General features: G+C 30.8%; 1 protein-coding gene across 2 annotated transcripts; it reads right to left on the bottom strand.

Moving 5' to 3' along the window:
• Nucleotides 1-5,513: 5,513 nt before the first annotated feature.
• Nucleotides 5,514-9,452, bottom strand: LOC105973417 (putative glycosyltransferase At3g07620). 2 transcript variants are annotated; one of them, XM_088817666.1, is made up of 4 exons: nt 9,106-9,452; nt 8,398-8,633; nt 6,605-6,953; nt 5,514-6,287 (listed from the first exon to the last, which is right to left on the bottom strand). In XM_088817666.1, the coding sequence occupies exons 1-4, from the start codon at nt 9,394-9,396 to the stop codon at nt 5,622-5,624; spliced, it is 1,542 nt and encodes a 513-aa protein (XP_088673792.1). In that variant the 5' UTR covers nt 9,397-9,452; the 3' UTR covers nt 5,514-5,621. The 2 variants fall into 2 exon arrangements, with proteins under 2 accessions (XP_088673792.1, XP_088673793.1); XM_088817667.1 differs by having other exon boundaries at nt 9,100-9,169.
• Nucleotides 9,453-15,749: the final 6,297 nt, after the last annotated feature.

Here is a 15,749-nt window from a genome sequence, read left to right as displayed (position 1 = left end):
TGATGGGTTCTTGATCAAGGTTAAAGTGATGAAAGTTGTAGAGATAATGCTGAACATAAAAGAAATTAACAAATATCTGATGATGGGTTCTTCATTCTTGGGATTGTTCTTCGGGTTGGGGCGCTGATTGTTGGTGGTGCTGGGAATTGGGATTATTTTTTTATTTTGGAAGATGATGGAGAGAAGAAATTAAGAAAAGGGAAACAAATAATTTGATAATGTGAAATTCTAATATTAATATAAATATTTATATTCATAAAAAAAACAGTATTTTTCTATATTACATAGACATTTGAAATTTTAGAACTTTATATAGTTTTCTTTTAGAATATACATATTATATATTTTTCTGAATTTCTATAATGAAATATTTATTTATACTTTGTTGTTTTATAAATTATTAGAGCATATTTCATTATTTAGCAATTTCTATTATTTAAATGAAATAAATATAACATATATAAAAATTATAAACATAGAAATTTGCGACTAAGATTTTCATAATTGTTTCTAATTTTATATATTTTTTAATTCATTGTAAAAGGGTAAAAATGTCCAAAAAAGTAAAATAGATATGGTCAACGTGCCACCTTACTTTTGACTGACATATTATTTAACAGTAGGGGGGTGAATGATGTTTTCAATACTATAGGGGGTAAATGCGACCTATTACGTAGTACAGGGGTGCAAAGTGTATTTTACCCTTTATGTAATTGTACTGTCGTTGACTGTACAATTAGAGTCAATGACAATATTATTATTTATTTATTTTTGTTATTTTTTTTTTGGTCGATTTGTTTGACAAGTCAACGTAATTATATTACTGTGGTTGACAGTAAAATAATTGTAAACATAAGAATATTATTGTCAACTACATCAATATTATTATTTTTTTGGATTTTTTTGTTCTGTTTAAGTTATTCTCAGAGTAACGTAATAATATTACTGTCTGTTATTGTAATATTACTGGAAACACAATAATATTACTGTGGTTGGCGGTAATATTACTGTTGTTATAGTAATATTGTTGTCAACCACATCAATATTATTATTTTTTTTGGTTTTTTTTTGTTTTTTTTGAGTTATTCAGGGAGTAACGTAATAATATTACTGTCTATCATTGTAATATTACTGTAAACAAAATAATATTACTGTGGTTGAAATTGATATTACTATTGTTATAGTAATATTACTGTCACTCACAGTAATATTAATTATTTTGCCTTTTTATTATGTTTACCTTTGTTGAACAGTTAATATATTAATATTACTCTATTACACAATAATAATGAGTTTTTTTTGTGTTAATATTCCTGTGCTACAGATTAATATAGTAATATTACTGTGTTAAACTGTAGTATAATTAATTTTACTGTGTTTAACAGTAATATAGTTAATATTACTGTCAATCTCAACAATATAGCTATTTTTTGGGGGGGGGATGTTAAAGAAAAAAATTGACAAAAAGTCAACTCCGGAAACCGGTGGAGGAAAAATCAGGAGGAAGAAAAAAAATCAATGCCGGAACCGGCGAAGCAAAAAAAAAAAATAAAAAAATTCAACGGCGGTGACGGACGAAATTGTCCATAAAAATATGTTTTGGATCAAAATTGAATAATTTGTGAAATTTGGGGTCAATTTGACGTTAGATTACATTAAATGGTGAAATTTGAACATTTTAAAATATAAGGGGATATTTTAATCTTTTACAAAACTCTAAACCATGTGTTGAGCTTAGACAAAGGGCGAATGGCAAAAAGGTCCATCACATGGGACTTAAATGCATTTTGGTCCACAAAAAAAAACAGTCTCTCAATTAAACCCATCCCCATGTCTTTAGTCTAAAATACCATCAGTAATATAATTCTTATCAATTCCACCCATTAAGCTATAACTTCCTTAATATTATATATTGACCCCAGATTTAAACAAATATATCACATTAACCCCCAAAACTTTTTTTTTCAGAAAATAATTTTTTTTCTAAAATGTTTTTTTTCCGGCCAGATTCCGGCGTTGACCGCCGGTCTCCGGCGTTGAATTTCTTTCTTTTTTTTTTTAACTTTTTTTTTCCTCAAACTTTTTTCTGGCCGGTCAACTACCGTTGACCGCCGGTTTCCGGCGTTGACTTTTTTTTTTTTTTTTTTTTTTTCTTAGAAAAGAAAATATTTTAATTAATATTACTGTTTTGGCTACTAAATTACTGTCTCAGACAATAATATTACTGTTTGGGACAGTAATATTATGAATATTATTTTCCCGAACAGTAACATTATTAATATTATTGTCTAAGACATTTAAATTACTGTTGGAAACAGTAATTTAGCATCCAAGACAGTAATATTAATTAAAATATTTTTTTTAAGGAAAAAAAAAGTCAATAACAGTTAAATTACTGTCTCCGACAGTTAAATAACTGCTGGAGACAGTAATTTAGCAACGAATACAGTAATATTAATTAAAAATATTTTTTTTAAGAATAAAAAAGTCAATTAACGGTTAAATTACTGTCTCCAACAGTTAAATAACTGCTGGAGACAGTAATTTAGCAACTAATACAGTAATATTTATTAAAATATTTTTGAAGAATAAAAAAAAAATTAATTAACAGTTAAATCACTGTCTCCGACAGTTAAATAACTGTCGGAGACAGTAATTTAGCAGCCAAGACAGTAATATTAATTAAAATATTTTTTTTTAAGAAAAAACAAAATTATTAAAAAAAAAAAAAAAAGTCAACGCCGGAGACCGGCGGTTGACCGGCCGGAAAAAAATTTCTGGAAAAAAAAAGTTTTTCAAAAAAAAAGTCAACTCCGGTCAACGGCGGCGGCCGGCGGCCTCCGGTGGTGGCGGGTGAAAATTGGGGTCAAAATTGAAATTAGGGTTAAAATTGGTTAATTGATGAAATTGGGCTAAATTGGGGTGTAAATCATGAAATTGAAGTTGAATTGGGTTTCAATGAATAGGAGGTAATTTTGGTATATATAAAAAGATTTTACTTATTTGCAAATAAGTTTGAATGGGGTGGATTTATTTGAAAGAGAAAAAAGTTAAGATGTCCCTCTTTTAATTAAGTGCTCTTGTGGCCAATTTGTCATTACCCCTTTTATAAAAGAGTTTATTGTCTGAATTTCCTTATGAATAAGTAGCCGTTGATGGACTTATTTGTAAAATGCCCATATTTATAACTTTATTCAAAAAAATTATTTATACCACTTTATTTTATTACACGTAAGTTTTCTTATATTTTTTCAAATTAACTGTATTACTCTCTCTCTCTCTCTCTCTCTCTCTATATATATATATATATATATATATATATATATATATATATATATATATATAGGGGTAATGGCAAATAGGCCCATGACAAGGGCACTTAATTAAAAAAAGGACATCCAACTTTTTTGTTTTTCAAATAAACCCACCCCATTCAAACTTATTTGCAAATAAGGAAAATCCCTTTATATATACCAAAATTACCCCCAATTCATTGAAACCCAATTCAACTCCAATTTCATGATTTACACCCCAATTTAGCACAATTTCATGAATTAACCAATTTTAACCCTAATTTCAATTTTGACCCAATTTTAACCCTAATTCTTATCAATTCCACCAATTATGCTCTATCTTCTTAAATATTACACATTGACCCCGTATTTAAACAAATATATCACATTAACCCCCAAAACTTTTTATTTTCAGAAAATAAATTGTTTTTCTGAAATATTTTTTTTCCGGCCAGATTTCGGCGTTGACCGCCGGTCTCCGGCGTTGACTTTTTTTTTTTTTTTTTTTTTGAATTTTCGTTTTCCTGAAAAAAAAATTCCGGCCGGTCAACGGCCGTTGACCTCCGGGTCTCCGGCGTTGACTTTTTTTTTTTTTTTTAATAATTTTGTTTTTTCTTAAAAAAAATATTTAAATTAATTTTACTGTCTTGGCTGCTAAATTACTGTCTCCGGCAGCTATTTAACTGTCGGAGACTGTAATTTAACTGTTAATTGACTGTTTTTTTTTCTTCAAAAATATTTTTAATTAATATTACTGTATTCGTTGCTAAATTACTGTCTCCAGCAGTTATTTAACTGTCGGAGACAGTAATTTAACTGTTAATTGACTTTTTTTTTTTTTTTTTCCTTACATAAAAAATTGTTTTAATTAATATTACTGTCTTGGATGTTAAATTACTGTCTCCAACAGTAATTTAACTGTCTTAGACAATAATATTAATAATATTACTGTTCGGAAAAATAATATTCATAATATTACTGTCCCAAACAGTAATATTACTGTCTGAGACAGTAATTTAGTAGTCAAGACAGTAATATTAATTAAAATATTATTTTTCTAAGAAAAAACAATTCAAAAAAAAAAAAAAAAAGTCAACGCCGGAGACCGGCGGTCAACGGTGGTTGACCGACCGGAAAAAAATTCAGGAAAAAAAAATTTCTAAAAAAAAAAGTCAACGCCGGAAACCGGCGGTCTCCGGCGGTCAACGCCGGAATCTGGCCGGAAAAAAAATATTTCAGAAAAAAAATTATTTTCTGAAAAAAAAAAAAGTTTTGGGGGTTAATGTGATATATTTGTTTAAATCCGGGGTCAATGTGTAATATTAAGGAAGTTAGAGCATAATGGGTGGAATTGTTAAGAATTATATTATTGAGGGTATTTTAGACTAAAGACATGGGGATGGGCTTAATTGAGAGACTGTTTTTTTTGTGGACTAAAATGCATTTAAGTCCCATGTGATGGGCCTTTTTGCCATTTGCCCATATATATATATTAACAAGCCTTGGAAAATTTTGCGGTTAACAATCACGTATGAGCTAGGTCGGGATTTCCAGCGAATATCCAACATAATTCTCGGGTGCCTATTTCTGATTACATAGGCAGATGCTTGTCTCAACTGCTCCTCGTGTTTTTGCACAAATAGAATAACTTCCCTTGAACACACCTTCAAACACATGTCTATTGCGAGCAAACCATATAGCCCAACAAATCAACACGCATCTCTCGAAAACACACTATCCGTAGATTTCTTCATGTGCAAAAATCATTCACCAAGCTCAGAACCATTCCATCTATAGACAGAAAACGGGATATTACTTTAACGCCCTTATTTGATAGTAGCATATTATATATTGTATACATTTGATTTTCGTTTTACTATTTCCAAAGCAAAGGATATGGTGACATGAAACCATGCATTGGAGATTGGATCTAGTTGGAGGGTCCGTTAAGGTAACGGTTGCTTCACTTATATATATATACATATATATTTCACTATATATTTTTAGATTATCTAGCAAGTAACAACTGAAGTGAGAAGAAGAAAAAAATAATAAGAAAATATAGACATGGCTTTCATATTTTGCGCCAATAATAAATGGATAAAAATGTTAAGAACTCTACTATTTTTCTTAATAAAAAAAAAAAATTAACTAATTAGTTATGTATTATTCAATTTTAAATGAATTTTACTCTTCCATTATCAATTACTGCATGAAAACTTCATAAGTAAAAATGAATAAAAATTAGTAGCATAGTTTGGTTAGTACTAGAACTTTGTTGTCCAATCTAAAAAAAAGTATGAAAATAAAAAAAGAATGGTTGAAATTTCAAGCATTGATTCTAAGATTCAACCTTCTCAACCATAGAGAGTGAATCATCATATGAAACACATCATATCTCTTAGGTGGATCATTCACCACAAAATGCCTTTGCACTTGTCTCACTCTCCCACGCAACGCCTCGTACTCGTCGTCCCCTATTCTCGTCAAAATCGTCTTCAACTCTCCCAACTCTTTCACCGACACTCGGACAGTGAACTTGTCCCAATCGAGAACGTCGCTAAAAGGCAAGACATAATCTTCAGATATCAAAACGGGCACACACTCCGCGTATATAGCCTCCACAACCCTAGGACTCGCCACCTCGTACCCGCTAGGGCACAGACAAAACTTACTCCTCTCCATCATTTCCTTATAGGACAAGGGATAATTTTCCGGCATATTTTCGAAGACTTTAATGTCGTCGTCTTTGTCTTTCCAATGTTGGAAGAGAGACGGTCTAATGAGTCCGTGTGATTTGCCTGCGAAGAACGCTAAAATCGTGCGATTTGAAGATGATGTTGTTGTAAGTCCCGTGATGTTTCCTACTTTGAGGTTGATCTCCGGAAACGAAATGTCTTTTCTAGGGTTGAAGAACTCGGAGGTGTTTGCGTTGCACAAAACTCTCATGGAAGTGAAGTATAAGTGATGTTCGTACCATGTTGCTCGTGGACCCTGCATTTATCAAAATTTGGTCATGTTAGAACTAGGATAAAGACGAGAATACAATGTCGACGAAAAACCGACTACTTAACCCTAATCAAAGTCCTAAATACAACATCTCGTATTTTTTTTAAGGTTACAAAATATTTTTTTGAGAAAAAAAAAATGCAGAGGAATGACATATGTATACATATTTGAATTTACTCATAAATACATGTATACGTTGTGCACGACAGGTTAATTATTAATTTGGTCCTCCAAATTGACAAGTATTACTATTTTTTGCCCTCTAATTTGTCATATTTTTGTTTCTATATGTAGGAACGTACCCAATCGTGGCACGAGAGCATGAAATGATCAGCGCCAAGACTCGTATTCCAATACGGATATTTGGTGGAAACAATACGAACGTAATCGCCGATAACACGTTCAAGAACGGCCTTGTCACGCACGACAGGATCGAATAAGTGGTGAAGGATCATCACCACGCTAAAAGGGAGGAAATAGACATGTGCTTGATTAGGATCGTACGTTCGAAATCGTTTGCTCGATTCGATTAAGCCGAGAAAAATCCCTTCGGTCGAGTATATGTCCTTCGAAGGACCGTCGTGGAACAAAGGTGGCTCCCCTTCTTCGTACACATATATTTTGAACATGTTTTCCATTAGCATGTAACTCCTGCAAATGTTATTCAAACATGTGTTTCTAATTCTATCCTTAAAGATTTCAACAAAGTAAAAACTAATACATGTGCATGAATAAGGATAACGCACTTGAGGACTAAAGAATTGAAATAAATATTTTAATATTTGACCATCAATGCTTCCCTTGTATAGTACTATAATGGTGGGAAATCTTATGCATCCTATTAAACTATTGAGGACTAAAATATTTAAAAAGTATTTTAATATTTTAATTTTTACCACTAATGCTACACGATTTAACTGAAAAGCTAGCAACTTTTAAAAACAATTATTTCTAATATTCCAACAATAAACAATTAAGGGTAAATTACGGCCACTCTGGAGGTAGGGTCAGATTATTAAAAAAAAAAAAAAAAAAAAAAGATCCTCATGTTTGGGTAATTACACTCACTTATCAACTATGAATCATTTTACATGTTCTTTCTAAATTATGTGAAATATTCTCCAGATTATATCCGTTTTACCTCATTCGAGCTCCACATTTTAAAACAAAATGATCATAATGTGTCAATTGACTTGTAAATATCAGATTGTGTTGCATCAGAAACTGCATTTTAGCACAAAACGAGTACAAACTAGTGAACGATTCCACAAAATCTAAAAGATTATGTTCAATTTGACACCATAAGGATAGACATGTAAGAAGATTCATAATTGAGGGGCCGAGTGATTGTAATTACTAAAAAAGAACTGGATTTTTTTTCATAATTTAACCTTACCTCAGGGGTAGGCCTAATATCAGTGTTCTAAAAATCGGTCGAGGCGGCCGATTAATCGGTCTCCGAGGCGGAGGCGGTCAAAAACCTTTACGATTTTAGTGTAAAGGTTTGAAAAATCGGTTTTTTGCCTGTGAGGCGGTTTGAGGCGATCCGAGGCGGTCTGAGGCGGTCAAACCTTTATGGCGGGTCAAACTTCGGTGGCAAAAATCGGCCAAAAATCGGTTTTTTTTTTTTTTTTTTTTTTTTTTAAATAATTCAAAATAAAAGTTGGGATTTTAATAAACAAAATATGAACTTATGTTTTTTTTTTTTATGTAAACTGTTATTGTTAAAGAACTAATGATGTATGTTAGAAATGTTCAAGAATAAATGTAAATTCAAAAAAATTGATTTTTTATTTATATTTTACAAGGATATTTATGTATTATGATCTTATTATTATTAAATTTTTATTATTTTATTAAGATATATACATGATGGAGATATAACTATGTTTAAATATCTTTTTATATATGTTTTGAGTATTTATAAATAATATCTAGAAATATATTATATTAAATTTTAAAAACCGATTTATTTCCGATTTATCACCGATTAATCACCGCCGCACCGATTAATCGTAAGTCGGTCCCTGACCGCCTCCGACCCGATTACCGCTTTTTACAACCTTGCCTAATATACCCAACAAATAATGGTTACCTTTGAAAAACATAAGAATTCAAGTAGATTTCTCCTTGAGGAATGTAGTCAAGATCTTCTATTGGGAGAGGTGAATGGCGACTCTTAATAATCGCATCTTTAATTAGCGCTCTAGCCTTAGCAAGACCTGCTTCAATAGTCTCCACCATTTTGTCCCTCTGCTTTCCTTTTCTCAACACACTTATCTCATTCAATTCCTCCACTAAATTTGTCACTGCCTTCTGCATTTTGGGATTCTGCACATAAATTATTACACTAAGTAAAAAAATTATAGATACCATTCTTTTTTTGAAAATAAAAATAAATATGTGGGGTTTTATGAAAAATATAAAATATGACCAAAATACCCTTTCCGTTAATTTTCTCAAAATGACACATAATATGGCGGAAGAAAATAAATTTTTCGCATCGACGTATGAAGGTACGAAAAACCACTATATATTTCCGGTCGGAAAAAAATTGATCCGCCAAAGAATGATTTCATCTCGTGTAAATTTCGGTTTATACACCGCCCCAAAATATACAAGAAAAATAATTTAAAAAACTTACTTAAATCTTTTTTGTTTTCCTAAAAAATACGAAACGGTCGAAACAAAACCAATATGCAAAAGGGATCCAAGAAAATGAAACACACACATTATTAAAAAAAAAAAAAAAAAAAAAAAGAGAACAAAATTAAGAGAAATTAAGTGATGAAAGTACTTATACAGTGAAGGTAGGGTAAAGGGCCGTCATCTCAGGTTTCACCGGCGGCCTCGGCGGCGGAGAACGGTTGTCGGAGTCGGAGTCGGAAAACGAGAAGGAAGAAGAAGGGGTCCATGACCATGGTGAAAAAAAAGAAAGATTGTTGGAAGTATTTGTGATTAGAGCCAAGAAAGCAATAATAACTAAAGAAATGGAGACAAGTAGTTGAATGCATGGAGTTTTATGAATTATAGCTCTAACACCACCCCTCATTTGCTGGATCTCACTGTGTGTACTGTGTGTATAGATACACATACATCTCACATGACTTTGTTTTTGTCAGTTACAAGTTAAATCCTAGGTGGTCGGCCATTGTAATAATAGGAGACTTCCAAATATAGAGATGTGTTTTTTTTCACCAACCAACCAATATGGGTGGGAAAATTGGTATCAATTCTTATTTATTTTTTTGCCTTTTGCATCCGATTTGCAAATTAAATAGGAAATTTTAATTAATTCATTGCATCTATAAACGATTAACTTAGGATTTTTTTTATTTTTTTTTGTTATTAATTACATACGTTAACTTTATATATAATATTGAATGAAATATTAGGAGCCTCGGTTTACTATCTATTACGCCACGGTTTTATCGTAGGTCGAGATTCTTGCGAGCTACAGCGTGAATTGGTTGGGATAATTACAGTTTTGGTCGTTATATTATAGACGAAAATTGATTTTAGCCCCTAATTTTTTTTTGGCCACGAAATCAATTCTTAAACAAACCATTTTTTTACACTTTCAATCCGCTGTTTGATTTTCGGAGTTTGTTTGGACGGAAAAAGGCACGTGTGAACACGTGACAGTGCACTTGAACCCCCTCTTTTTTCTACCTATATTATTTATTTTTCCCTAATATCACCTTTTCTTACGAAACTATCGGTTCCCTACCTCATTGCTGTGGGATGGCTGAGCTCTGAAGGTGGAGAAAATCGAAATCTAGTTTTTTTTAGTTTTGTTTTTGATGCAAAGCTTTGCACATTTGTATCTAACGATGTTAGTCATAAATAAATGGGATAAACTGTATTTTACCCAAATATAATTTAAATAAAAGTGAAGAATTTTTATTTTTCAAAGTACGAGTGGGTAAATGTTAAATAAGACATAATATAAGGGGGTAAACTGTTAACACCGTTAAACATTCTTCAATATTTTGACCACTAATGGTCAAAACATTTTTTTACTTGGCGAATTCTTCAAATATTTAAAAAGTAATACGTAATTCATTTCATTGAGTGAAGAATGTTTTAAACTAAATTTGTAATTCGTTAATCATTACGATGAATAAAAAAAAATTCATCGTATGGCATGTTATATCTAACAAGAAGACTCATTACACGAGTTTGGTGTTCATTTTATATTTTGTTTATCTTTTTAACTGTATTTTGATAGCTAATCTAAAATAACTATTCGTTTCAAATATAAACTTATATTTTTTTTAAATAAACCTCTATAAATTAATACACTCGTGAATAGTAAAATTCTATTGGTTTAGCAAAATATTAAATTATCGAACTAATAATTTAGTAGATTTTAACTGAGTCAGGATCGAAAAAAATTATTATTTAAGTAAGGTTATTAATTTATCGAGCATTAATTTATCTAAGTTCTACTGTACCAATATTATTATTAGTCAAAGGGTTTACCGTTTAAGTTGAGGTGCCTAGTGTTGCACAAGACATAGAGCAAAGGGGCAAAAATGTATTTTACCCTTTAAAATTGAAAAGAGACAAACTCATGTATGACTAGTATGAAAGAGGAAGAACCCCGAGATTTTGGAAGGTCCGCTAATTAATAGAATTTGAAAACAAAACTATAAATTAATGAACCGAAGCTGCCGTCCTGTACATTGCATCTCGTGTTGTATTAAAATACTATATCCAATTCACATTGTAATTAGCTCCGTGCAATGGTGGTTAATTAGCTGGTAGAACAAGAGAGCGCGGTATCATTTGATTTGAGTGCAAAAACATTTGTGATACATGATGCGTTATTGCACGAGAGTAGTGTTTACTTGATACTTACGGATCAGTCGATCAGGATTTGGCAAAATCTCATTTCACAAAAGTTGTAGCACTTTCAGTTGGCTTTCCAACCGTGATTGAGTCGGGTTATTGGACTTTGGATCACAAAATTATGCTTAATATATAGAAATAGTGCCACAATTTTGTGGCTTGTTTCCTCTTGCGCGATTCTACACAATCACCAAACGTACAAACAAAAAAAGCAACAAAATAAGCTAAGAACAACGAACATGTTAACATCGAAATGGGAGAAATTGACACCGAAATATATGTCTTTCTAACACTTATCAGTATAATGCCCCCAGACTCTATTATTTGGAGCACCGGTCAAGAAATTGGCCCAATTATTAACGGTCTATTTCTTCATTCACATGTGTTTCAAAAGTAATTAATCAAAAAAAAAAAAAAAAAAAAAAAAAACTTAATATTCTCAGATATAAGTAGCAAAAGGGTGGAAGGAGAACAGCTCTAAACTTCAACAGCTAGGGGGTGACATGGTTCTTCCACCATTTCTTAAATGGTTCATAGCTCTATGTTGTCTTCACCACTTCCTAAGACTAATAGTATGTTATAACTCTATCGGAATAACGTATCTAATACATTATCCCATTAGAGCTTCTAACTATGTTTCAGGGGGTGAGTATAATTACCGATACTGCAGGGATCTTAAAGTTATTTCAGCATACTTCTGAGGTGTGAGTGTAATTTACCCTTGTTTATATTTTACATAACTATCATATTTTATTATTTTGCAACTTTTTAAATTTTTAATTAATTTCAAAAGTTATATATTTCAAGAACCATATTCCAACAACTATATTTAACCATTTAAAAAAATTATTCAAAATTATAATAATAACTAATATTTTAATATTATTAATAATGAAGTATCAAATATAAAATTTTCACCAATATAACTTCAACCTCAAATACTTGCATATATGTAGTTTTATTATATTTAATATATTTCAAATTTGGGTAATGTAGTTAATAAAAAAAAAAAATACTTGGAATTAAATTCATACCATATTTTGTGGTTGAATGGAATTTAGTGTGATTATTTTATTATTTAAGTGTTTACACAATTTGTTAAAACATAACATTTGTTTGCCAAATTTAAGTAAGCAAAGTTAGATTTTAACAAATTCTAAGCTTTTGCATTTTGCTGTCGGAGATATGGTTTTTAATTGAAATTGTGCAAAAGATATAAATTATAGATTTCCATCATATTGTTGGAGTTGCTCTAAAAGAGTCACATATACCTCAGGTTTTCTTACTTGCATAAACAAGATTGAGTTTTTTTTTTCCTATATCTAGAATTTGGATGGATCGATTCAAAATAAGCATTTTCAGAAGAAAAAAGAATATCATTTTTTTCTTTTTCCGAATGTAGAAATCTAATTCTAATTCTGTAAAAAATGGAAAATCAAAATGAAAAAAAAATCGTTCAAAAATTGGCAATTTTTCATATGAGAATTGAATTTTCAATTCTCTCATCACCTAACTTTAATGCATAATAGCAAGAGAGCTTGTGTCAATTGAATCAAGTTTAAATCCCTTTCAACGGCCGCCGCTAGTTCAAGTTCGTCATATATGGTTATCCTGCCTAGTGTGGTTTACATATCTCGTGTGGTTTGTTAGGTACCGCACGAGAATAGAGGTTTACCCAGTGTACATGTATGGTGGGCTGCAGATTCCTTTATTATCTTAAAGATAATAATAAATATTGGTATTATAAATGTAATTTTTGGAGAGAAAAAAAAATCTGAACTTTTGGTATTATTTTCAAAAAATAAAGGCGGATTGAAAATTGTAATCTCATATATATTCCAATTTTTGGAATCGAAATTTACGTTCCAATTCCGGTCCGTATTTGAATCGTGTAATCTATGTGCAAACATAGAAAGTTCGCGGGAAGAAAATGAGACAGTTTAGTTTCTTAAAAAAATTAACAAATGACGGTCACCATTTAAGGTAAGATCAAATTACGAAAAAAATCATCATGTTTGAATAATTATAACTACCCCTTAACTATGTATTTTCTTGTAAAAAAATCATCTCTCTAGTAGATAAATTTGACACAGTAAGGATGGTCGTGTAAGACAATACATCGCTGAAAAGTGACTTTAATTAACAATGTTTTGAAACCCGAACCGGACCGGCCAGTCCAACCGGTTTAACTAGGAACCGGTGGGTGGTCCGGTCTGGTTCAACCCAAAAACCCGCAAGGTGCAAAAAACCGGTTGAATAGCTAAAAACCGGTTGAATTACCGGTTCAACCGGAAAACCTCAAAACAGGCCAGAACCGGGTTTCTGAAAAATAAAGAGGAGGGGGCCTGATTTCTTGCACTGGTGGTCTGGATCTGGAGGTTAAAAGTAAATCTTGTATGCCAATGGATTAAAAGAAGAAAATATAAGAAGAGTAAGCAAGTTTTATATGAATGGGTAGCTGAATCTAAGTAGGGCTGGGCATTTGGGATCCGGATTCGGGATCCCGTCCCATCCCGAACGGTATTTTACTATTTGAGACTAAGATTTCGGGAATTCGGAATTACGGGATTTGGGATCGGGATTAAGAACAAATACTGGATCAGAATTGGGGAATTGGTTCAATCCCGATCAGGATATTTTAATCCTGAATTAGGAAAAGGAAAAAAAACTAATAAAAACACTATATATATATATATATATATATATATATATATATATATATATATATATATATATATATATATATATATATATATATATATATATATATATATATATATATATATATGGCGAATGGCAAAAAGGCCCATCCCATGGGACTTAAATGCACATTGGTCCACAGAAACACAGTATCTGAATTAAAACCATCCCCATGTCTTTAGTATAAAATACCCTCCATAATATATTTTTTATCAATTCCATCCATTATGCTATAACTTTCTTAATATTACACATTGACCCCGGATTTAAACAAATATATCACATTAACCTCAAATTTTTTTTTTTTACAAAATAATTTTTTTTTCTGAAATTTTTTTTTTCCGGCCAGATTCCGGCGTTGACCGCAGGAGACCGCCGGTCTCCGACGTTGACTTTTTTTTTTTTCCTGAACTTTTTTTCCAGCCGGTCAACCACCGTTGACCGCCGGTCTACGGCGTTGACTTTTTTTCGATTTTGTTTTTCTTAGAAAAAAATATTTTAATTAATATTACTATCTTGGCTACTAAATTATGTCTCAGACAGTAATATTAATGTTTGGGACAATAATATTATGAATATTATTTTCCCGAACATTAATATTATTAATATTACTGTCTAAGACAGTTAAATTACTGTTGGAGACAGTAATTTAGCAGTCAATGTTGTAATATTCATTAAAATAAAAAAAATTAAGAAAAAAAGAATTCAAAAAAAAGTCATTTAACAGTTAATTACTGTCTCCGACAGTTAAATAACTGTTGGAGACAGCAATTTAGCAGCCATGACAGTAATATTAATTAAAAATATTTTTTTAAGAATAAAAAAGTCAATTAACAGTTAAATTACTGTCTACGACAGTTAAATAACTGTTGGAGACAGTAATTTTGCAACAAATACAGTAATATTAATTAAAATATTTAATAAAAAAAAAGTCAATTAACAGTTAAATTATGTCTCCGACATTTAAATAACTGCTGGAGACAGTAATTTAGCAGCCAAGACAGTAATATTAATTAAAATATTTTTGAAGAAAAAAAAAATCAATTAACAGTTAAATTACTGTCTCCGAAAGTTAAATAACTGCTGGAGACACTAATTTAGTAACCAAAACAGTAATATTAATTAAAATATTTTTTTTAAGAACAAACAAAATTATAAAAATAAAAAAAAAAGTCAACCATGGTTAACCTACCGGAAAAAAATTCAAAAAAAAAAGTTTTCAAACAAAAAAAAGTCAACGCCGGAGACCGGAGGTCAACGGCGGCGACTGGCGTCTCCGGTGGTGGCGGGTCAAAATTAAAATTAGGGTTAAAATTAGTTAATTGATCAAATTGGGCTAAATTAGGGTGTAAATCATGAAATTGGAGTTGAATTGGTTTTCAATGAATTAGGGGTAATTTTGGTATATATAAAAGGATCCTTATTTGCAAATAAGTTTGAATGTGCTCAATTTATTTGAAACACAAAAAAATTGGATGTCCCTCTTTTAATTAAGTGCTCTTGTCATGGGTCTATTTGCCATTTGCCCATATATATATATATATATATATATATATATATATATATATATATATATATATATATATATATTGTCAAGGAGATGAGGAATATATATAATATATCGTTTCAACTTATTTTTAATTTTTTTTAAATTTTATTTGTTCCAAGTTGTGTGGTAAAAATAAATATTGCAAGAATAGTATGTATATAATATATCAAGTTGGATTTATGTATAAAATAATACTAATGGAAAAAAGAAATTCAATAGTTCTTAGTTTTTAGGTAAAATATGGGATTCCCGATCCCAATCTCGAATTCCTGAAATATTTAGAGATTCGATATACCGGGATTTAACGGTATGGGACGGGATTGAGATTTAAAATTTCTATCTCG

The sequence above is a fragment of the Erythranthe guttata genome, chromosome 4 (genome assembly GCF_056151865.1).
Source record: "Erythranthe guttata isolate IM_541 chromosome 4, IM_541, whole genome shotgun sequence".
NCBI classification, from domain to species: domain Eukaryota; kingdom Viridiplantae; phylum Streptophyta; class Magnoliopsida; order Lamiales; family Phrymaceae; genus Erythranthe; species Erythranthe guttata.
The sequence above is the reverse complement of the archived record's forward strand: the minus strand, read 5'-3'. Positions and strand labels throughout refer to the sequence as shown.